This window comes from Xyrauchen texanus, chromosome 35 (genome assembly GCF_025860055.1).
Source record: "Xyrauchen texanus isolate HMW12.3.18 chromosome 35, RBS_HiC_50CHRs, whole genome shotgun sequence".
NCBI lineage: Eukaryota > Metazoa > Chordata > Actinopteri > Cypriniformes > Catostomidae > Xyrauchen > Xyrauchen texanus.
The window spans coordinates 19,564,282-19,587,934 of record NC_068310.1 but is presented as its reverse complement, the minus strand read 5'-3'; the positions used below and the strand labels follow the sequence as shown (position 1 = coordinate 19,587,934).

Sequence of the window (23,653 nt, the reverse complement as noted above, 5' to 3'; positions counted from 1 at the left end):
GCCAGCTGACACCATGCCCAGCGAGAGGCTTAATATTGCAGTCTTAATAATGGCAGAGATGACATACACATTCACTCATTGACATTCAGGTGCGCAATGTCTAGTTAAAAAGCTGCAAAGAAGAAAAAAAGAAGCAAAAGTAGTGAACCAAAACTCAGTCTTTTTTCTTTCCCAAACCTCTTCTCTCTCTCTCTCACACACACACACTCTCGCTCTCATATAAATGTATTTTTTGGCAACCCCTGTGCAGGCTTCTTAAATAAAATTCATCCAGTTTAAAGTGGCTGCTGTGCTAATGGAAGAGAGGAGAGAGGTTGGAGTCCCCCCTCCCTTATCTCTAGCAGACAGTTGTCAGGAATCACTGGTGAGGCCTGAGTTTTGCGCGTGGCTCAGGCAGGGAGGCCTGGGGATATGGATCAAAGGGAGTGTTGGTGAGCACTGCTCTGTCTCTGATCCCCCAGTGCTGAAACCCAGCCTATTCGCTCTCCCTTCCTAACATCAAATGCTAGCCAGAGTTCCTTCATTACAAAACACAAATCTTCCAACTGTAATGGAGAGAGGTGCAAAAACAAAACAAAAAAACAATACAGTTGACGTTTTTTTCCCTTTTGCTTCTGTTACAAGTTTATGGATGTGTTTGTTTTTCATTGTTATTCTTGTTTTGTTTTTTGTTTTTTTATGGTGATTTGTTTTTTCTGCTGTTTTAAATACACTTAACACATAAACATCCTATTTTAATGTTTCGAAATGTAATTTGTTTTATATATTTTGTAAATGTTTACTAAATTAATCAGTTCATATTTCTGTATGTTTTTAAATGTTTATTGTATTTAAAAAATATATTTGATTTGTCAAATGTTTTTATTTTAATTAATAGGATAATTACATTTTATTTATTTATTTATCTGCCAGATATCTTTCTTTTAATTTTCTGTGTATAGTAAATTGGAAAAAGAGGCAGAAAGAATTTAATGAGATTGCATTTGAAACAACGATAAATACTTTTTATTTACGCGTTATAAATAAAGTTACATTTAAAAAAATAATAATTTAAAATTTGATAAAAATAAAGAAAAACCAACAAACACATTGCCAAATTCTATGGACAATTTTGCCACAGTTTTTCTATTTATTTATATATAATGTAATATATTTAAGATTTACATTGTTTACATTTTGTTGTCTAGTTAATGAATAGTGTATGTTGAAGGATTTCTCATTATAAGGTGCTTTGAATAAAAACACTTGTTAAAATATTACATAAATATAAAAATAAACGACATAAAAATTTATAAATTTATAAAATAGCAACAAGAAAAATCGAATTTGTTTTCAATCCTTCATTAACAATATCATTAAAGTAATGTGGGAAACATAGGGGCACAGCTAAAAACATGTGCACGCATCATTACCTGACACTGACAACTTAATCAGCACACTGCAGAAATTCAGTAATTCTCATTAGTACTGGGACACTCTGGAATCTTTGCTAGATAACTTCAGTGCTTTCAGTGGTGGTGTTGTTGCTACGGGCCCAAAACAAAAAGCATGACTGATTATATTGAATAGTTGGTTTGAGTAAAACCTGTTCATTAAAACTGGTGTGCGTTGTTTTCCTCTCCAGTTACGACAGCTAACAACAAAAAGGACACAGATCAGGCACACCATTCTGGAACGTCTCCCATTGCAAACCCAGTCGCCCACTTGCACAAAAAGCATCTGTTGTAGGAGGAGGAGTGACTGTAACAGTAAAGCAGCCAACAGCTTTATTACTGCTTTTATCCATTCTCCACATGTCCAATGTTTGGACTAGTCTCAATGTACACCAGAGGATGAAACATAGAAAAGACATGCAGTCTAGGCCATAGAGATCTGTCTATTGCACTGACCCGGTCCAAAAGTGGGCTTTATAGAGCTTAGGACTGGCATTGCATAATTTTCATCTGAACTAATGTGTTTTCCAGAGGTGCAGTGTAAAGGTTCTCTGGTTCTACTGACACATGAGGAGTGAGAGAGTAGGGTGTGCACCTGTTGGTGTTGTGAACCCAGCAGTGTTGGATTTCATTCTGGCAAGTTGCCATTAGAGCACATATACTGAAACCCAAAAGTTTTTCTCTACTTGATTGTGTCTATCTACACTATGAATTCTCAGAAGTGCATTGGAAAATGTGTATATACTGTATATCATGCTCCAAAAATGCTGGTACGATAACATTTCTCTAAACTAGAAACAGTGGTGTCTTTCCTCCATTTAATATATATAAACAGGGTAGAAAAGTAATTAACTCACAATTTTTCTATGGAAACCATATTTGTACATTTTCTTTGTACAATATCACAATTATGTGAAAATATGGGTAAATAAATATTTTAACTTCTTTAGTTTGAGAGGATGTTTCCATTCTAAAATGACTGAAAAAATGTTTTTCACTTTCTCTAATAAAAATGTTTCAGACAAAAAAATCTGAAAATATTGTTTTAATTGGTATTTTTTCCTATGTCTTCAATATCACTTGCCATACTATTAGTCTTTTGTAATTGTAATAAAACTAACAAAAGCATTTTACTTCAAGGCATCATCCTTCAGGAAGTGATTTCATTTTTGGTGGGAAAACATCAGTTCAAACATCAGCCCGTATTAGCAAAGGATTTGTTCACTTTGATGTTTTGTGGTACTTGGTTTGCCTCACTCTGACATGTTCCATCCTGATTAAATCAATATGATAGTATAACATTTTAAAAGATGCTTAAGAAATATCTAAATCAATTTAAACACTCAAGAATATATATATATATATATATATATATATATATATATATATATATATATACACTCACCTAAAGGATTATTAGGAACACCTGTTCAATTTCTCATTAATGCAATTATCTAATCAACCAATCACATGGCAGTTGCTTCAATGCATTTAGGGGTGTGGTCCTGGTCAACACAATCTCCTGAACTCCAAACTGAATGTCAGAATGGGAAAGAAAGGTGATTTAAGCAATTTTGAGCGTGGCATGGTTGTTGGTGCCAGACGGGCCAGTCTGAGTATTCACAATCTGCTCAGTTACTGGGATTTTCACGCACAACCATTTCTAGGGTTTACAAAGAATGGTGTGAAAAGGGAAAAACATCCAGTATGCGGCAGTCCTGTGGGCGAAAATGCCTTGTTGATGCTAGAGGTCAGAGGAGAATGGGCCGACTGATTCAAGCTGATAGAAGAGCAACTTTGCCTGAAATAACCACTCGTTACAACCGAGGTATGCAGCAAAGCATTTGTGAAGCCACAACACGCACAACCTTGAGGCGGATGGGCTACAACAGCAGAAGACCCCACCGGGTACCACTCATCTCCACTACAAATAGGAAAAAGAGGCTACAATTTGCAAGAGCTCACCAAAATTGGACAGTTGAAGACTGGAAAAATGTTGCCTGGTCTGATGAGTCTCGATTTCTGTTGAGACATTCAGATGGTAGAGTCAGAATTTGGTGTAAACAGAATGAGAACATGGATCCATCATGCCTTGTTACCACTGTGCAGGCTGGTGGTGGTGGTGTAATGGTGTGGGGGATGTTTTCTTGGCACACTTTAGGCCCCTTAGTGCCAATTGGGCATCTTTTAAATGCCACGGCCTACCTGAGCATTGTTTCTGACCATGTCCATCCCTTTATGGCCACCATGTACCCATCCTCTGATGGCTACTTCCAGCAGGATAATGCACCATGTCACAAAGCTCGAATCATTTCAAATTGGTTTCTTGAACATGACAATGAGTTCACTGTACTAAAATGGCCCCCACAGTCACCAGATCTCAACCCAATAGAGCATCTTTGGGATGTGGTGGAACGGGAGCTTCATGCCCTGGATGTGCATCCCACAAATCTCCATCAACTGCAAGATGCTATCCTATCAATATGGGCCAACATTTCTAAAGAATGCTTTCAGCACCTTGTTGAATCAATGCCACGTAGAATTAAGGCAGTTCTGAAGGCGAAAGGGGGTCAAACACAGTATTAGTATGGTGTTCCTAATAATCCTTTAGGTGAGTGTATATATATATATATATATATATATATATATATATATATATATATATATATATATATATATATATATATAAATTCTTCAGATTTACACATTTTAATTTCACAAATTTCCATTTTTCTTTAAGAAAATGTTTCTTTAACTATTTTACTTTTTTTTTTTTTTTAAGATGAAAAATGTAATACAATTGAATTGTGGAATGAAATTTACATTTAAAAAAAGATTTCTTAAAAATAGGCTTGATATTTTTATTTTTTATAGGTAATTAAATTATTGTAATATTAAATGATTATTATATAATATTATATATTTTATTTGTACTATATTATTATCATATATCTCTTCTCTCCATTCCTCACTGAACAATTACCAAATTTAGGTCTTTTTTTTACAGTACATCCAGTTCAATAAAAAAGTGGCGTTAAATGCTACATATACAAATCTGAAGGATGTAGAGGTAAACACACGGAAATGTATAAGCAGGTATTATTTTTAAACTCTCTTTTAGATGGGTTATAAAGTAGAACCAAATAATCTAAATTAAATCGTGTCAATGAAGTGTCTGTCCAGACAAATAACAATGGACTATTATACTACAATATGACAACAACTTTAATAATGGCTCTCTGTGCTTGCTGTTTCCCACAGTCCACTACAATTTGACAAGTGGTAGGAAACATCATTGACAAAATGAAATACAAACTGTGTTCTACTTGTGCATTTCCTTTGTATAAAATTCACAAGTCATGATGGTAATTTTGCAAACCTTTGTTGTAATGAATTATACTCTACATATCCATACAGAAAAAGCACACAGCTTAATAGTATTGATTTGCATGAATTGTCTTCATTGAAGATTAAATTAATGTGTTCAAATAAATTACTGGAGGGGGGATTATAAGTAAAAGAAAGAGAGAAGATTGGACAAATAATGGAGAAAATCATGATGTACAAATGTAAGCTTGTAAGGACTGCCATGTGGGCTCCCTGTAGCTGAGAAGACTAAAGAGGTTTTTGCCTTTTGGGGCACTGGCGGTCCTTTCATGGACATTGAAGCACAGTGTGATGCTGGGGTTGAACTATGATACTCATGTCAAAGAGAACATAAATTTTTCCTACAATAAGGGTCTGATGCAATAGCCACATGTGACATGTGGAGCTGGGTGAGAGGGGCTGGACTGGCATGGGGAGGTTAGGGGGCCTAAGGAGGGGTCAAATGAAGGGAAACCCATCTTCATTTTATTGTGAGATTCATGCAAAACCCAGCTATAATTGCTATCTCATTCTTCCATTTAAATGAATAAAAATTAACTGATGAAAAAGTGTAGAATAACCTGAACAATTTTACATGTTTTTTTTTTTTTTTCAAATGTCTTCTGTAAAATTGCCAAAGCAAGGAAATTCTGCAATACATTGTAGGGAGAGAAAAAAGCACAGACAGCCTCTAATTAAAGTACAATTATGAATTAAATGATAAAAAAAAGAATAAGCTGTAATTTTTTATTTTGTTTCTGAAGCAGGCTATAACAAAATAGCTTTTTACATTAAAAAACCACCAGCCATGTTCTATGTTATTTATGCAGGTTTGCAGCAACAGCATTAGTACTTAAAGCCCCTCCATACGATTAACAATCAAACATGCTGAGAAACGCTTATGTTATCCCCCAACTCTGCAGCAAAAGAGAAAATCTCTTTTTTGTCATCAAATCCCTAATTCTTTTCTCTCTTTGGAAAAAAAAGAGTAATACCAGTTTCCAATCTGCTTTGAGAAATATTTGGTGAGGGGGGAAAAGTGGTCATAAAACATGTGAACAAGGGGGTAATTGTGGACAACTGCTGTATTGAATTTCATTTTCAACTCCTTACGCACCATTTCAATCTTATTTTCTGCCTGTTAGTCCGATCTTCTTGGTTATGGTGGGCAGAACTGCCCACTATTAAATGAACAATTGCATGTAATTTACTCTTCACCAAAAACGTGCATCAATAGCAGTAATTTTTCAATTATTTAGCATTTAATAATCCAGCCTAAGCAAAGAGCCTTATTTTTCCACATCATTGTTCAAGGTAGCAGGCAAGGATGGTAAATGAACATCTTAATATAGTAACCTTTATGCAAAAACACACACTCAAATAGAGACACACAATGTGCATATTTCATCCTATATACAAATATACAAGAGAAGCATACCTGAAATTGATTCACAGTTGCATGGCTTACTGAAATCCAACATAACTAAATTAACTAGATGATGAATGATAACTTCACAATGTTCAGCTTTCACCTTTCTGCACTCACTAAACAGAGCCACACAAGAGTTTCTATACAACTTTACTTTTCCAATTAATTAAAATATTCTGAATTGTTAAATGTCTTTTAAGACTTGGAAATTTCTTCAAGACAAGATGTACAGACCCATTAGTTTGGTGAGATTGTTTTCTCAATGAGGCACAATGCTGCTAGCTCTTTGACTGAGTATGTCTTACTGTGCAAAGGATTTGTTCTCTTTAGGGTATCCTGTATTGTTTGAAACTCAAGCTCTAATTTGCCTGAAATCAAACTATTAAATCGTTATTTTAATTAGGAGAGTGGGAGAAACAAAGGAATATTAATTAGAAAACATTATCTTATAATTACTTTAGCCACACAAGAGGGTATCAACCACTTAAAGACAGTTTCTCAAAAACATTTCTGTTCAGTACACACGAGACGCATCTAATCACTGAACATACACAGTAGCTAACAAAGAATATGCTGTTTTATCTTCAGCGAGGTCTCGTAATTCCACTTGAAAACCTTCTTGCCATCTGGCTATGGAGAAGAGTATTTAAACACTGTGACCAGTGACCCTTACTGACCTGTGGGGAGAGCCCATTGCTCACAGGATTTATGTGATTGCTGGATGCTGACTGGCTCATGAAGGTGTCAGTGTAGTTGGAGAAACTGTGGCGATTGGATGAGAGCCCGTAGGCCGAGCTGCTGTCACTGGAGAGCCCGCCCTGATGCATTGTAGAAGGGGGCAAGGGCTGTGGTCGGTGAACTGTGCCACTGCCATCTGGAAAAACAGCACATTTAATTGCAAACGCTTCTCATATGCATCATGGGACCAATTTCAATGCACATTTGTATTTGAGGATATTTTTAAGAGTTTGCTTATAGTTGTGCTAAAATAAGCCTTGGAACAGGGTAGAATTCTACACAAATAAATCACATTAGTGATGACAATATTGGTTAATCTACCTTGCTGTAATGTTGTTGATGGGTAGGTGGACTCAGGAAGCTGATATGTTGGTAGAGTGGGCATCCCTGTGGGTGGAAAACCACCAGGTAACAGGTGGTTAAATGCAGCCAGTTGATTAGCTCCAGCTTGTTTACGCCACCTTGCTCGTCGGTTGCTGAACCAAACCTGAAATTTACATTTCATAATCATAAAATGTTAAAGCTTACAAAAATTGTAACACGACAAACAGAAAAAGAAAAGAAGGGATGGTAATACTTTATATTTATGTTCCCTTTGTTGAGGGTTTTCAAATCATAGGTCATTTACAAATGCATTATAAATCATTAATACGTGGTATAACAACATGAATAAGAAAGGTGACTTTATGCAATACTTGTCTAAATAGTGAGCAATTGAACTAACATGTTATAAATGCTTAATAAACACACTTAAAATGAAAAACATAAAATGCCCTGATTTGTGACGTGTCACAATGCAGAAAATTATTATTGCAGGATGATTTAAAAGAGGGAGTATATTATTTTGCTACAGTTCGCTTTGTGTTTATATTCATTAATGAAATGTCTTCACGCACTTGTGTTGTCACTTTCCTTGTCACGTTCATGAGTGGTGTCCTAACTTGCCTAACTCGCATGTCCTCAGTATTTGCAAGGACCCCCTTTTCAAAATTTCCCTTCATGTTGTTATAACCACATATCAATGATTTACAATGCATTTGTAAATTAATTATTAATCATTAATTACTTTCTTTGTAACCCCTTAACAAAGGGAAGATTCATGTAAAGTGTTATCAAAGAGGCTGTGAATGTTTATTTATTAGTTTTGCATATAACATTTATTTTAAAAATCAACAAGACATCCTTTATTGTGCTAAATTTTTCAAACATATTTCAAAAAGGATTAAAGGAAGGAAGGAAGGGGGCAAAATGCTTCTGCCACATTAAGACACATTTTCAAAGTTTCATTCTAATGTGACTCATTGAAATGGGGAGAACGGCCAATAACCCGCTCCTCTCTGGGGCCGAGTGTATGCAAAAGAGTGAATGACATTGATCTATGCCTCAGAGGGGCCATTCTTCAGACTTTAATACACTGGCAGTGCAGTTAATCTACTGTTGTTTTTCAAATGGTCTCCACCATTGTGCGTGGAAGTGAAAGAGGGTGACAATGGCCCTTCAATGAATCAGACCACAAAGAGAGGGCGTCCTTTTTTAAACAGCTCCTCAAGAATGACGCTTTCAGCCCAGGCATTGATCAAGGGGCTGGAATAGACATACTGTATGAGTAAACACTCTTTATCTGCCTCTCTCGTTTATCCTCACAGGCTCCCCTTTAATATTTGCACACAAAGTAACAGAATGAAAGATACAAATTCAGATCATTCTACATACATTCTCAGGCAAATTCATATAATAGAGTTTACGAGGTCAATAATGAGTAGTTGATAAATGCATTACAGCCCATTGATTCCTTAAAATATGTTGTTGAAATGGCCATGGGGTGATAAATAAAACCGATAAATAAAAATAAAAAATAGAAATGGAAAAGAAGCAACTACAATGACATTCATTAAAAACCTTCCTGTCTCATTCCCTTATCCAAATAAAGACTAGGAAACACATATAAGACCCAGGAAACACCTATAAGACCTATATAATTATGCTTTGTAACACACCAGGGGACCAATTACTGCTTTGAACATGGTTAGCAATTGTCTACTTGCATAAACATGCCAAAAACACCCAACCTGTGAGAATGCTTGACTACTGAAATGTCAAAAAAGCTAGACTACTGGAAAATATTGGATATTTGTATTTATTTATTTGTTTTTAATTGATGCTATTAAAATCCTTTTACAATTTAAAATCCCAGTTCAGCAGCACTCCACCATCCCCCATCAGCTGCACATCATTGCGCCTTCAACAAAACTGCCACAATGTGTCAATAACTCTTCACATAAACTACAAGTCCCATTGACACAAGCCCCATTACTTTACATGTCCAGGTAAGGATGGGGACCTGTTATTAGCCACAATGGAAGGGTAGCACGAGGCTTTAGAAGGCACATATCTCAGTGTTAGAGGCTAGAGTGCCTGTTGTCCCACACTCAATAGATGTATCTCCTAAGAGGCTTGCTGTGAGCAAGGGCTTCTGAAAGCACCATTCTGGAACCCAATAGCAAAGGCACCTTGAGCAGGGATTTTCTCTCTGCTGCTGTTCTCTCTAATTCCCCACTCTTCTCATTTCCCTGCTTGAGTGGAGGCACAAAGCACACTGCCCAAACAAAATGGTTGGCTCATTTCGTAGTTCTGAAAGAGTTCAAATAATTTCTTTAAAAGTGAATGGTGGCACTTGGCGAAACATTTAAGAGAGGAGAATCCGTTTGAGTGTGGCTGAAGAAACTGTTGTCTGATTGCATTTGGTTTCAAGAGAATGGAAGTAGAAAAATTCAATATACTCTCAATCTCCCAGTGATTCACAACAGGGGGAGTGAGACAGACAAAAGGAACGGAGGTAAATGGAAGACAAATCTGATCGCGGACTGTGTCATGATTTCAGATTCCACTTGAGAGATTTGAGCAGGCAGCATCTTGCGTTCTCATCCAATATCAATCAACCTGGCCACCCTATCTGTTCTTTTCCCTTTCTTTTTCGCTGTCTCTCTGACTATGATGGTTATATGTCTTCCTTGGATTACCATTGCCATGTGCAGGGCGGTTGGTGAGCAGACAAGAAGACGAGGAGTTAAACCCAGATAACGAGATTGAATTTCACAGCAAAAAAGTAGAACATAACAGTGGCTGAGAGGCGTAAAAAAGGCCAATATCAATCTCAAGGGCTCCATGCAGAAGGCAGCTAGGCAAGGATAAGGTAGAAGTCGGGAAGGGCAGTTGGAAAGAATGGGTGAAGAGACTGGACAGAGGCAGGCTAGAATGGACCCCAGAGGTAACGGTGAGGCAAACTATGTAAAACAGGGCCCCTCTCCAGAAACATTCAACTTCTATATCACCCAGAGGTCTAGCATAAATTGTGTAACCCCGTAGGTGCATTTACACTCTCTTCTTTGCTTTTACAATCATATACACTTACAAATACTATTTGAATACATAAATACAAAACCCAATTAGTATTTGACCTATTTATTGAAGCTCTCATTTTTCGTAAGACATGAGCGTAAGTGTGGAGCTGGTACAGAATGATTGGCTCCAGACTTTGCTGGGATCAATCACAATGTATGCGATATGACTCCACAATAGAGGGCTAACACTTGTGGCCTGGAAGTCTTGTTTCCGGATTGGATCAAAGGGTGCCAGATTAGAGAGAGGAAGTGGAGACATTTCCAAGACTATTTGTGCATAACATGTGGAAGGACTAACTCTCCTCGCTCTGTACTTGATAGCAGAGTTCCTCAACACAAAGTCACATGTCTCGTGTAAGGTGGATAGCCTTTATTCATAACATGACAGAGATTTATGTTAACATTAGGTCACAGTATCTATAGTTGAATATTTCATAGTTTATTTTTTAGAATATAATCAAAAAGTGTTGGGTTGCATGAATGTTCTGATAGTGTCAAGGACAGTAGATATGATTGCAAAATACATAAGCTTACAAACTTAACAAAAATGTGAAGAATACACTTCCCATATCTTTTGTTATTACTGTGCATCCAATCAAACTCAAACTGCAAATTTGTCTTTCATTTGGAAGAAGCCAGCCAAACTGGCAGATGTCAACAGAGTTGGGTCGCCACTCGATGCCCAATATAAAGCCTGAGTCCTGAAGCAAAATCATTTAAGAACCACTGATCTAAAAATAGGATATATACAGTTTCTTTGTGAGAAAAATGTTTCCTCAGAGTTATATGTCTAGATTAAACCACTTCTATCTTCTAATCTTCTCCTCATATTTCACAGTGGTTGTACCAAAACCTGACACTTCAGCATATCACAAAAAAATATTACTTGCCTCACTAACTGATTGGAAAATATAAGAACTGCCATTGCCTATGAAATTATCTGTAATTCACCATTAATTCATCCTGTGGTCATGTCTCCCTCTGGTCTTACAAAAAGCAGTGAACCAGAAAGACCAGCAGCCATGGAAGCACTTAGTCAGACATGGATCAATTCCCATGATATGTCTTCAGGGGCAATAAAACTGGAAGTATGAGTAAAGTGTCTGTGCTTAAGAATAAATACACAGTCACAGTGCTCAATGAAGGCAGATGACAGCTAATAGGAAAACACTGAAAACATAAATTAGTGATTTGAATAAACGGCTTTGACATCACAACTGATCCATGTCTGACTTTCTCTCTTTGGCATCAGGAATACTCCCTCTCTCCCCTCTTTCTTTCCATCTTTCTTTCTTTCTTTCTTTCTCCCTCTCTCAGACATCTGGATACTGTGTCAGCGCAGCTGCACAAAAGTGGGTTGACACTAGGGCCATGGGGTCTGCCAAAAGCCAGTAGGGTCAAACACCTTCCCCTCCACAAAAGCAATGATCCCAGATCCCTGGTATCTCCATTTGAGACATTTCCAACCAAAGTGCTGACACACACGCAAATACACACTCACACACATCATCTGCTCAGCCTCTCAAGAACCAACTGCTGGGCTATGACAGGGTTGAGAAAACAAAACATAAGCTCTTGGGCCAAGACATTGAGGATGTGGTGGTTTCATATTTGCCAGTGAGATTTAAAGGGATAGTTCACCCAAAAAGGAAAATTCTATCATCATTTTCTCACACTCATGTTGTGCTAAACCCATAGGACTTTCTTCCATGGAACACAAAAAGTGAAAATGGGAAGATTGATCAAGTTGTTTTGTGCAGGCAGTAACAAAGAATGGGAACTGAAGCTTTCATGTTACAGAATGGAAGCAAAAGCTCCACAAAAGTATTAAAAAGATGACTCCTATATTATATAGTTTATAATACTTCTGAAGCCATATAATGGCTTTGTGTGAGGAACAGACCAATTCTAAAGTGCTAAATATCTCCTTTAATGTTCCAATGAAGAAAGAAAGCCATACAGGTTTGGAACAACATGAGTACATTACAAATATAATCCTTGCCTGATTCAAGTGTGTCAAGAAAAATGCTCCCTCAGAACTGATGTCACTTTTCAGTCATGTTTATTTACTTGTCTTATTAGCATCAGTTGCCATAAACACACAAAAGGGCCAAAGGCCCCATGGGGCTCCTTTCAGAGAGAGAACCTCAGGGCCAAATCACTAACATTTCAGAGAAATCAGCAGGCTCCCTGACACTGCCACTGAAAGGTCCTTTCTCTGATTTAAAGAGCAAAGCAAAAAGAAAGAGAGACAGCTGCATTTCAATTATACCATAATGTCAAGCAAATTACATACAATATTTTCATATTATCACAAATTCCCTTGTATCATAAAAATAGAATAACCAAGACCAGAAATGGAATCTCGAGTCTTATGATATCCTCCAACTTGATGGAATAATAGCTTGAGGGTAAGAAATTGGAACCTGAGCCAATCATAAACTTTACTATACAACTTTCTTTGAAATCTGTCAACTCTGACTGGCCACAAATCTGCAGACTCTTCAAATCGCGACTAAAATCGGTATTAACATAATTCAGTGTAATCCAGTGTTTAAACTTGGGCATGAGTCATGAACGTGGACTCTGAACGTGGACTCTGCATAACAGACTTGTGAACAAGTCTGACCAACATAGATTGGCCTTACATAGTTGCTCCTCCTTCACTCTTTTAATACAGGCCATTTACATTAATTTAACATCAAGACCATTAGTATTTAAAGTCTTCAAGCCTGTACCACTGCAGGGCCACAGAAAGTGGTCATATCTTTTACAAGCTCTTGATTGATTAATGTTACTGGTGGAGAGGGATTCCCAGGAGAGAGTGTATGATGCTCTCTGATATGCAGCAAATTTTACAAGGGGCAGTGGTGGGCTTGAAAGTGGTGGGAAACATCCCATCCAAAAGCTGAAGTGAGAAATTCATCAGGAATGCACTCTCGCTCTTTTTGCCCCCCTCCCATTGCTCCCAACAGCTGCTGCCATAACTCTACTATATTTTCCCTCTCATTTTTTCAACTATCCACATGGTTACCGTGCTGTCAGGACCAGTGGTGGAGGCAGGACAATACTGAGGCCCCTTATGTGTAGATGTTTGTTAGTTCTGGAAAAAACTAAATGAGTTGGATGCTAACAATTGGGCCTCTATGTAGATTAGTGATTTAGAGATATAATTTTGTCCCTGAGATTATTTATTTACAAAATTGTGTTATAATTTAAGAAGAAGTGTGTATTTTCTTTTTCAATTGTAAAATACTTTCTCATATCCCAGCCCTTTGTAGGTTGATTTCCTCAAAAAAGTGTAAATCAAAACATTCCTCTGTTTGTTTGAGCATCCCAACCAGCCCAACACAGCAACATTGGCTTAACCAGTCATTATATTTCCAATTCTGTGTGGTGAAGATATTGCCACAAAAATGACCCACATCAGCTTGGTATTTTATGCTGCTCTTCTACAAAACTTGAGTTTTGTTCAAGCTTATTAGTTTCTTTAATTGTAATTGTAAATAATACAAATTCAAGGGGGTTCAAACACTTTTCATCTAAATGCAAGTTAACAGAGGAAGTTCCATCATATTAGCCACTTGATCATCTTTCTGTCTTCATGGACATCCACTGAGATATGGCTGGCAGGAGACTCTCTTTGAGATTAACTGTTCCACTGTTACATGCATCATCAATCAGAGGACCTTAGTCCAAGAGATCTAGTGACATTAGAGCTCTATAGAACTTATAGCTGAACACTTGACTGAAATGTCATCAACATCTCCAACACAGAGCATCAGTCATATGTATAGTATCCTTTCTCGGACCTAGGTAAACTGCATAAATAAGCACTAATAATCTTTATGTACAGAATGTTGAAGGTAATTAAGAAATTTCAATATTAAGCAACAATGATGTTGTACTGCTTATCAGCATGGCTTTGACTGGGCCATAAGCACAAGGCCGCAGGCCTCACACGATTCCAATAGAGAGAGAAACAGTGTTTTTTTTACAGCTTATATACAGTTCTCCAAACAAGAAGTTATTGGCTTACACTTTCAAACACAATATATACTTTTTTTTTATACATTTTTGCTCCACCAACGGAAATAGTTCCAAAAGAAATCAAAGCATGATCACTGCCAAGGAACACAGTATGCAGAGTGATACAAATACAGTATGCACTCTTTGATCAATCAAATTGGAGGACCGGAACTAACTGTTGAATTATGCTTCTTAATTCATATGTGGCTTTAATGCATATTTAAAGCCATGTTTAACTAAATGCAAAGGAAATTGCAGTTTAAAGAGGTGTTGTACCTGTACTCTAGCCTCAGTGAGCTTAGTTCTCTGGGCTAGCTCTTCTCTTGTGTAGATATCTGGGTAGTGTGTCCTCTCGAAGGCCTTTTCCAGCTCCTCTAGCTGCTCAGCTGTGAAGGTGGTTCGACTGCGCCTCTGCTTTCTTTTCAGGGGCAGGTCCGGTTCAGACTCCACGTCGGAGCCATCATCAATTCGACCTATCAAAGAGGACAGAGAATGAATAAACTGAGTCAGAGTGTATCATGCACACTGCTACATAAGTTGCAGGTAACTATTGTACTTTTCCAGTGAGACAAGCCGACCATAAATCTCTCTTGTTTTGAATACTCTCGTGTACTCTGCTGATTTTGACATGTGTGCATGTCAGAGTGAATGTGTGTGGCTTTCAAGCAAATATAATTTCAATGCATGGCTATTTATACCAGCGAGGCTCCTGTAAATACAATCCCACATCAGCACACATCCCAGCTGGCCCTGGGGCAATGGAGGAAAAGTGGGGGGAGTTAATCTCTGCAGACCACCTTAGCGATCCCTGTACCAGTATTCTCCACTAAAACCAAACAAAACTGGCACTATGTAAATAATTCCAGTATATTACTGGGTTCATTTCATTAAATGGCATTTGCAATATATTCTCAGCATGTTTATAACACGGTGGATTATCTGTCAAGCACAGTCATGTCAGTTGCAGATATCTATAGCATTTTCTGTTAATTTCTGGTTAGTTGTGGGTATACTGATAAAGAGTGAATGAGCTCAAATCTGATCTGATGCAAAGAGGAGGTGTGTAGGTGTTATTTCAAGCAAAGAAGTCTACTGGTGAATAGTAAACATTTGCTCATCCTTGCTTTGAGGGACAGTCACTAAATTATTCAAATTATAACATTCACTTCCATTATATGGAAGAAAAAATAGATGGATCAATGCTATCACTGGAAGTGAATCATCCACCTTCTCCACCTATGGCAGCGAAGATCTTTTAGAACATTTATATCATATAATTTGAGTTGATTCCTTATTTATTTCCAGTATGGCTGGCACTGGGCTGATCCCTAAAAATCCCTTCAGCAACATTGGGGGACTAGCTCTGTAGACACTGGCCTTAATCCAGCCCATGACTTCTCAATAAATTGAAGCAATTCTACATTAGTGATGGCTGAACCTAGGCTACTTATTTGCTAATGCTGGTGTGGGCATCCAAGACTGCCCCCTCTGAACACGCTTGATTATAGAGGAACCTTGTGGGCCGACTGCTGCCACAGTGGAGGCTGTCACACCGCACACTGCCGTGAGAGCTTACACTCTCCCTCACCACCCCGCTCTCTCTCTCTCTTAACCCAGAACCCTTGGCCAAAACACCTTTTCTTTAATAATCATTATTATTTCATTATTCTTCATGCCAGTTTTAGCATTGAAATACATAGCAGGAGAAGAGTTCAGGAGAGGCCTAGACCAGGGTTTAAAAGAGCCATCTGCCCATAGGCTGCAGGGGAAAATGACTGTGACAAATGATACAGTTTAATTAATCTGGTGAGGAGATGATGGACATGACCTTATATGGCACTTCCTGCTCATTCACTCTGCCCTGCCTCCATGTCAGACAGCTCTGGTATAATAGCCCAAGGCGTGAGAGGCATTTGAATGAGAGGTATTGAATAGAAGCCAACCAAATGGTGCTCAGAGCTTTCAATCCACAAACATATCAGCAGTGAACTTCAGAACATACATCCCACATCCTAAACATCCAATCTTTAATAGGGTCCTTAAAAAAGGATCCTGAATACAGCAATAACTGGTTTTTCAGGCCAGGTGAAATATAAGAGGGATTGGGAGGTAATTGCACAACAGTAGAACTTGTGTTGACAACAGATTCTGTTTCTGACCATTTTGATTCCACACTATTGCCTTTGGGGACAATAAGGAGGAACACAAACTCCTAACTTTTGGCTGAGTAACAAAAAAGCTTGGATCCAAGTATGTGAACATATTACAAATATTGAATGATTTTGAAAAGAAAAAGTCACCTAAAAAAATTATTTGTAGTTCATTCATGTTTCTAATTTTTTGTGTTTTTACATTGGCACTCACAACCTTGACATTGGTTTGGTCATTACAGCAAATCCAAACTAAGGGCAACATCAGATTATGGTATGAATATGACTGCTAGTCACTGTTCGTGTGTTTTTGTTTGTGTGGATTAAGAACTGGACAAAAGGTTCTAAAAATAACCTACAAACAGAAGCACAGCAATGAAAAAGACATCAAAGTAGCTCCGAATCCAGGCCAGTTCTGTCTTTTAATTAAACGAGGAATTATGGGATTACAGAGAGGTTCTCATTACAGGCCACTTGAGGAGTCCTTTGGTAGATGTCTTTTTGTCTTCCAGAGCTGATGCTCAGGAATTCTCAAAGGATTACATGTGGCCGTAGGACATGAGGCCGAATTAATTAAATCAATTCCTTTGCCTGTTCTTTTAAGATTTTGCCCAAATTCTCCCCTGATCCTGACACTTTGGTAAAAACATAGAGGTTGCCGGGACTTACATTTCAGAGACAACATGAAATTTATTTGCTCTCCCCTATATTGCTAGACTTGAAAAGCATAGGAAAATCAAACTATATCCAGCCCTGCTTTTGCTGGACTCTTTTCACATTTCTTGATTTAAAATGTGGAAGTAAACTATACTGGGGTAAACCTCTACAGAGGTGAATGGGATACCAAAACAAATACTATTTTTGTGTTCCAATTTGCTCCAACAGAGACTAAAAAAGAAAAAAAAATACACTTTTACATTTCCATGACTTTCCAAAAGAGAAAAACTAGAAAGAGATGGAATTTTGCTTTTAAAAATTGATTGAAACACCATTGCAATAGTCTTTTTTTTTTTTTTTTTTAATAAACGAATATTATGAGTTCCACAGAAGATAAGCTCAATCTACAGCTATTGTGACATACTACCAAAAATATATATTTATTTATTTTGGCTTGTCTTTCCTTTTCTTTAAAAAATGCAAAAATCTGGGTCGCAGTGAGGCAAACATTTCAAAAGTATAGCCACAAGACATTAGCAGTGTATGTAAACATGATTTTTGTGTGATAAAATCCCTTATCTGTGTAAAGTTATATCAGATTTTTTACTTCATTGCCCTTACGACGTAATGTAGTAAACCCTAAATACACACAAAAAACAATGATTTTAACAACTTAACAGCTCAAATAATACACAAAATTTAACAAAATAATAAGTGCTTTAAAAAATCACAAGCTTCACATTTCAGCCTTAAACCCTCAAAAAATTGGCCCCATTCACTTCCATTGTAAGTGCCTCATTGTAACCTTGAATTTGATTTTTTTTTTTTTTTTTGACAAAAGGAACTACGAGTCTTTGTGGTAATCAACATTTTGCCACAAATGTTGTCCATTGAGCTTAATTTCTATTGATCCCGGAATATTCCTCTAATGCCAGGGTAGTTTAACAAAAAGAATGTTAAAAATGATACATCAAATAATATATACTGTTTATAAACAAATGCTAGATTTCCGCTGCTAAATTAAGGCAGAAATGCATCATCACAGTCTGTAAAAAGAGTGAAAAGAGTCTATTATTTGAGCAGATTTATTTGAAAACCAGAGGTCCGTAATCAACAGCTTCACATTCCCCCTGTTTTCTTTCCTATGGACAGATAAATTAAAATCAGAGGGACAAATCTAAGCAACACAGTTTGAAAGGCCAGATGCTTGATGCAGTTGTGCATGCATGACTGATGAGTATGTATTCTGCCACATCCCATTCTGCCCTCGTCACAACAATTACAATGTAATTTAGCTGCCATAACAGACAACACGCAAGCTGCTTCTCATCCAGCCCTGCACAGACAGATAAAACCAGAATAAGTTTGACAGCACTCTCTTGCTAAAGGTCAGCATCTCTCTCTCTCTCTCTCTCTCTCTCTCTCTCTCTCTCTCTCTCTCTCTCCTACTCTTTATAATGAAGCTAGGATTATGGAAATGAAACAGAAGCAGATGCAGATATGTGTATAAACCTTGACCTCATATTTGTCTCTGTGAGATCCCACGAATGACATGCTAGGTCCCATCACAAAAATGTGATCATGGCAAATACCCAGATATGTCGAATGTGCTGCAGCATAAACATAATTGAGTAAGACACATTTTCTCTCAAATGGCCTGGAGCAGACAAATTTCAGGATGGGATCTTTGCTGTTGAATAATAATAAATGCAACAAAGTATGTTATATATGTCGTTAAAAACATTGCCATTTAATTCAGAGTTCATTGCCAAACCACTAATCAGGATAGAACATGAACATCCCAATTAAAATATGATGACATTTTTAAATCTATTAAAAAGTTAATGGGATGTTGATGAAATGTGATTAATTAAGATTTCCTGTGAACGCATTATTCCGTTCTTCATGTATTCCTCCGGGGTTTGTGGTATTGTTCAATTTGATGTTTTTTGAGCGAAAGGCACATGATGCAAAAACACAGAGACATGATTTTCTGAGCAAGTTAATCCGACAGTAAATGAGCAATGTTTTCATTGTGACAAGGTCTGACAACTATTGCATACCCAAATCTATTACAAACTTCAAATTGTCTCTGAGTTATTAAGAGTGAATGTGCCTCATCGGACCAACCTGATTTATGGCACTTAAACATCAAAGTCTGTTAATCAGGACAGAATAGCCCTAATGTTCTGTATCTAGAATATGAATTTGATTAAAAGCCCTTCAGTAAAACTGAACCAATATAAGTAGCCAGTAATCTATATCGATGTACAGTTTTGAACTGATTCACGGAGCTTTATACAGACAATCTGACTTAGCTTTTGTTGACAGCTGGGCATAAAAGTCTTTGAGAGAGGCAACATGCAGGACAGTGATTAACCGCTGTGGATGAAGAGTGACTAAAGCCAAAGAGTAGTCATGACCACCCAGCATAAGCTCTTCTCTTCCGTCCCTGAAGACAACAACACCAATGAGCAGATGGGATATTCATCATCATGGTCACATTCAGACCTCTTTCTCATCTCTGTTGTCTTTTCATTTTCATTCCCTCTTTCTTGCTCTCTCTCCCTCTAACCTCTCCTGCCACAGTCCCTGTGTAAAGAGCTAAAGGGCCTGGGGTAAAGTTTCTTTCCACAGCTGCACATTCCACAAAGCTTAGCATGGTAGCAAACATTACACATTTGTCTTCATCAGAACTGGCACTCAAAACAACATTACACTCAGGTTGTGTAAAGAATTAGCTAAGGCACACAACTGGCCTCCTTGTTTCCAACAAATTTGCACTCATTTGTGTGGTGTTAAACATGGCAGGGTCCAACAAGACAAGTTGGTCATCAAATTAAGCTGTTCTGTCCTTCAGAGTATACGTTTGTGGAACTCTACCCTAATGTTATTAGCCACCTAATAGTTGTTAAAGCTTTTTTGATTGGCTATTTTTATTTTGCATTTGATCATTTGTATAATTATAAATATGAATCCCATGTTTTACACATTCACCTGCTTCTGAGCAATCACTCTGACTTCAGGACTCTCCTGCCATTATTTACTTGTTGGTGTAAAGCAACTCTTCGGAGAGCAAAAGAAAAGAGGGTGCTAGCACAAAGATTGGCTTATAGAGCATCACATGGTTGCAATGCATTTAAATAGTTTTGGTTATTCCAAAAACTAATCAAAATCAAATACTTGGCAATGCTAAAAAACTGATGATCCTCATATTGTGTTTCAATAACTTTTCATTGTGTTTCAACAACTTTTCCTACTACTTTACTGTTATAGCACTTTAAAAAATATTTAAAGAAAGAAAAAAAAAGTTTACCATAATATCCCACATGGAAAGAACATATATGAGGATATATGCGCATATTTGAAACCTATATGCAGTTTATATGCACATATATGCTGCATTAGCATATATGCACATATATGATAATATATATGCTGCATATATGTGTATATATGCCACATATAGGCAACATTGAGGTGCATATATGTGCATATACAGGCCATATAGGTCTCCTGTATTGCTTCTTTATATCCACATATAAGCCCTATTTGTGCATACAAGATATGTCTCCTATATAGCTCATGGCAGGATCTGGTCATTTTGTAGCTCATATCTCACTTTGGCAACTGTCATAAATGATGCCTAGCTCATATTTTCTATTATCAAGGCAATAACTAAGAACTAACTAAAAAAAAATCAATTCGAAGCTCACGGAGCTGAGAAGATCAGCAAGATTAATTGTATTTTTTTTCTGTTCATTTTTTTGTCTTATTTTTGTTCTTGTACTATTTTTTGATTGTTCGTAAGTAAATAAATAATGTAAATTTCTACATTTTGGGCTATTATTTATGTTGCCTAGTAGCTATGGATTTTAATAATTTTACTAATATATAGGTAAACATAGGTGCATGTATACGTCCATATATGTGTACATATATGCACGTATACATGTACCTATATAGGTACATGCACGTATATAAGTAGACATATGTGTACACATATATGTACCTATATGTGCATATATGTACATATAATATAGGAAACCGACCAATTTTATATATGTCACATATATTCTAAACCTATATCAAAACCTATATTAAAACATATATGTTTATATAGGTTCTTTCCATGTGGGATTCCCAAGCACAGATATGTTTCAGAATAAAGGCAGAGGTTGCATACAAAATCTAAATACAATGTATATTTGCTTAAACATGCTCTGTTCCAATTCACTTTCTACTCCATGTTCATTAATTCCATGGAATAATAGAATGTCCTTTAAAAGAAGTGGCTACAGATGAAAACAGAGCGACAGAGCGAAAAAGGAGGGAAAGCTCCATAATTCTGGCTCCCACAACAAACAATTAGCCCTCCTTTCTTTTTGTAGTATGGAAAAACATTTGAGAGAAAGAGAGCGAAGATGTGAAGGAAAGGTGATGGGTGATGCTCTTTTATAGGTCTTGTCATGTGCATGAAGGCTCAGCGGGCTTTTTGTCTGCTGTGTCTGTGTGAGAGTGTGCTCACCTTAAACAACAGAGAGACTCAGGGGCCTCCATGGCCTTTCAGGCCCAATAGAAGACGCACCTTAGGGGGCCATTTAAGCCTGAAAAGAGGGTTGACAACCCTGTGCAGCTCTGTGGGGCATCAATAAATGCTGACATATTGACTCTGAGTGCCCAAGCGCCACTGGAAAATGCTGCCTGAATATGAATCCATTTAAGGGCAGGGTACAGAGGTTGCACAGAGAGAGAGGGCGAGGGTGCTAAGGATGGCTTGTGTCTCTTGGGTTTTGAATGTTCTGGAATGTGGTCATTGAAAAAGTGTTTTGACAATGAAACTATCACTAATGACAGATAGGCTAAACAACAGGTGAAAACTATGAACAGTTGAAGGTTAGGGTAATAGGACCTACTTTTTAACAATTTCAGACATCCTGTTAAAGAAATCATGTTTTGCTGAAATGACTAGATCCGCTCAAAATGTGAATATGAATATCAAATATGTTCAGCTGCATTAAATTAATTTCACTGCACCGCTATTTAAGAAAGACTCAGAAATGGTTCTTAAAATATCTGTAGGCAATTAGCAGGGGGAAAATCCTTTTAGTGATATGTGCAGTGCAGTCGATTTAGTAGGAAGTGCTGACTTAACTTGGTCAACATAAGCTGGAAAGAGTTCTAATTCAGTTTTTGTGAGAAACTGAAAAGGTGTCCATTTACTTCCAGTCTCATTCATTATTTTAATGTTGAGTTTTCATTTCATGGGATTGAGATCTCACTAGTTGAGGTCAAAAGCAATCAGAACCGTGGAACTTAATCAAATATCTAAAAGGTGAGAAAGATGGCAAAATCAGCCATTTAAACTAGCATGCCTTTTATTATTAAATTTTAATATGTGTGTCAGAGAAAACCAAAAGACATGAGCATACCTCCACCTTTAGCAAATTTCAACTGGAGCAAGAATCTGGTGTGTATAAGACTAACAGCTTCACACAACAGACAAGACCAAGCAGATCTGATACAAAATGCACAAACACGCTGCCCTTGTTTATTTCCATTATCTTTGTGTTGTAAACTTTTAAAATGGTCTAAATCTGTTGAAAGACAATTACACAATTGTGGTGTACAGAGTTAAATAACTATTTCAAGAACAGCAATTCAATTCTTTTTGAAAAAAACTGGCCACAGTTCCCTTGCATTACTGCAATAAGGTACATTTTTAGAGAACTATATGGTACTCCTTGTGAGGCCTTTCTCATAAATATTGAGGGTAAATCTGCAGCTAAACTAAATTCCATCCTCACAAAAGATGTTTGTGCTATCATGGCTTTATGTCTTAGCAAACTACCATTTATTTAATGCAAAGCCTTTATCCGCTTTTCCCACAGCGGTGGCGTGTGTCTCCTCTTGAGATGAAACAGTTGCATAAACAAAAAATACTGAGTGTCAATTTAACCACTGATTTAGCTTATGGGAAATAAATCTTAGGATATCAATGTGAGCTCTAAGTGGACAGCTTAATGCTTAAATATGAGTGCCAAAAGTGAAAATAAATCAATAATAATAAAGGCATTTTCTTATTTTGAAAAGAAAAGAAGATAAATAATCGCAGATGAAGAAAAAGTTATGTGAAATGCATCCACATAGTGCTTCTTAAAGAAGAGGCAATCTCTTCTTTGGCAGTCGGTCAAAACGAAGCCCATTGAAAAGCAACCCTTTAACACAAATGAGGTGCTCTAATGTCTTTACGAGCTGACCCTGTTAACGCAATTTAATGGGGCCCATAAGAACTAAACACTTCAACCAGAACAGAGCACAAATCCAGTTCAGTTGTTTGAGGCAAATCTCATATCAACAGATGCAAGAAGAAAAAACAGCCAGCAGGACTTGCTTTTGTATACTGGAGGGAGAGAGAAAAAAGTCAATGTGGAAAGAGTAGCCTGAAGA

At 37.1% G+C, this 23,653-nt stretch overlaps 1 protein-coding gene across 4 annotated transcripts in view; it reads right to left on the bottom strand.

Annotated features, from left to right (window-relative positions):
- Positions 1-23,653, bottom strand: part of LOC127628368 (paired box protein Pax-7-like) — a 62,999-nt gene that overhangs the window by 22,701 nt on the left and 16,645 nt on the right. For all 4 annotated transcript variants that reach the window (XM_052105073.1, XM_052105075.1, XM_052105074.1 and 1 more), the window contains exons 5-7: positions 14,673-14,869; positions 7,288-7,453; positions 6,906-7,102 (exon numbers count right to left, since the gene is read on the bottom strand). In XM_052105073.1, the coding sequence (XP_051961033.1) occupies positions 6,906-7,102; positions 7,288-7,453; positions 14,673-14,869 (560 nt within the window). The remainder of the gene's footprint in view (positions 1-6,905; positions 7,103-7,287; positions 7,454-14,672; positions 14,870-23,653) is intronic.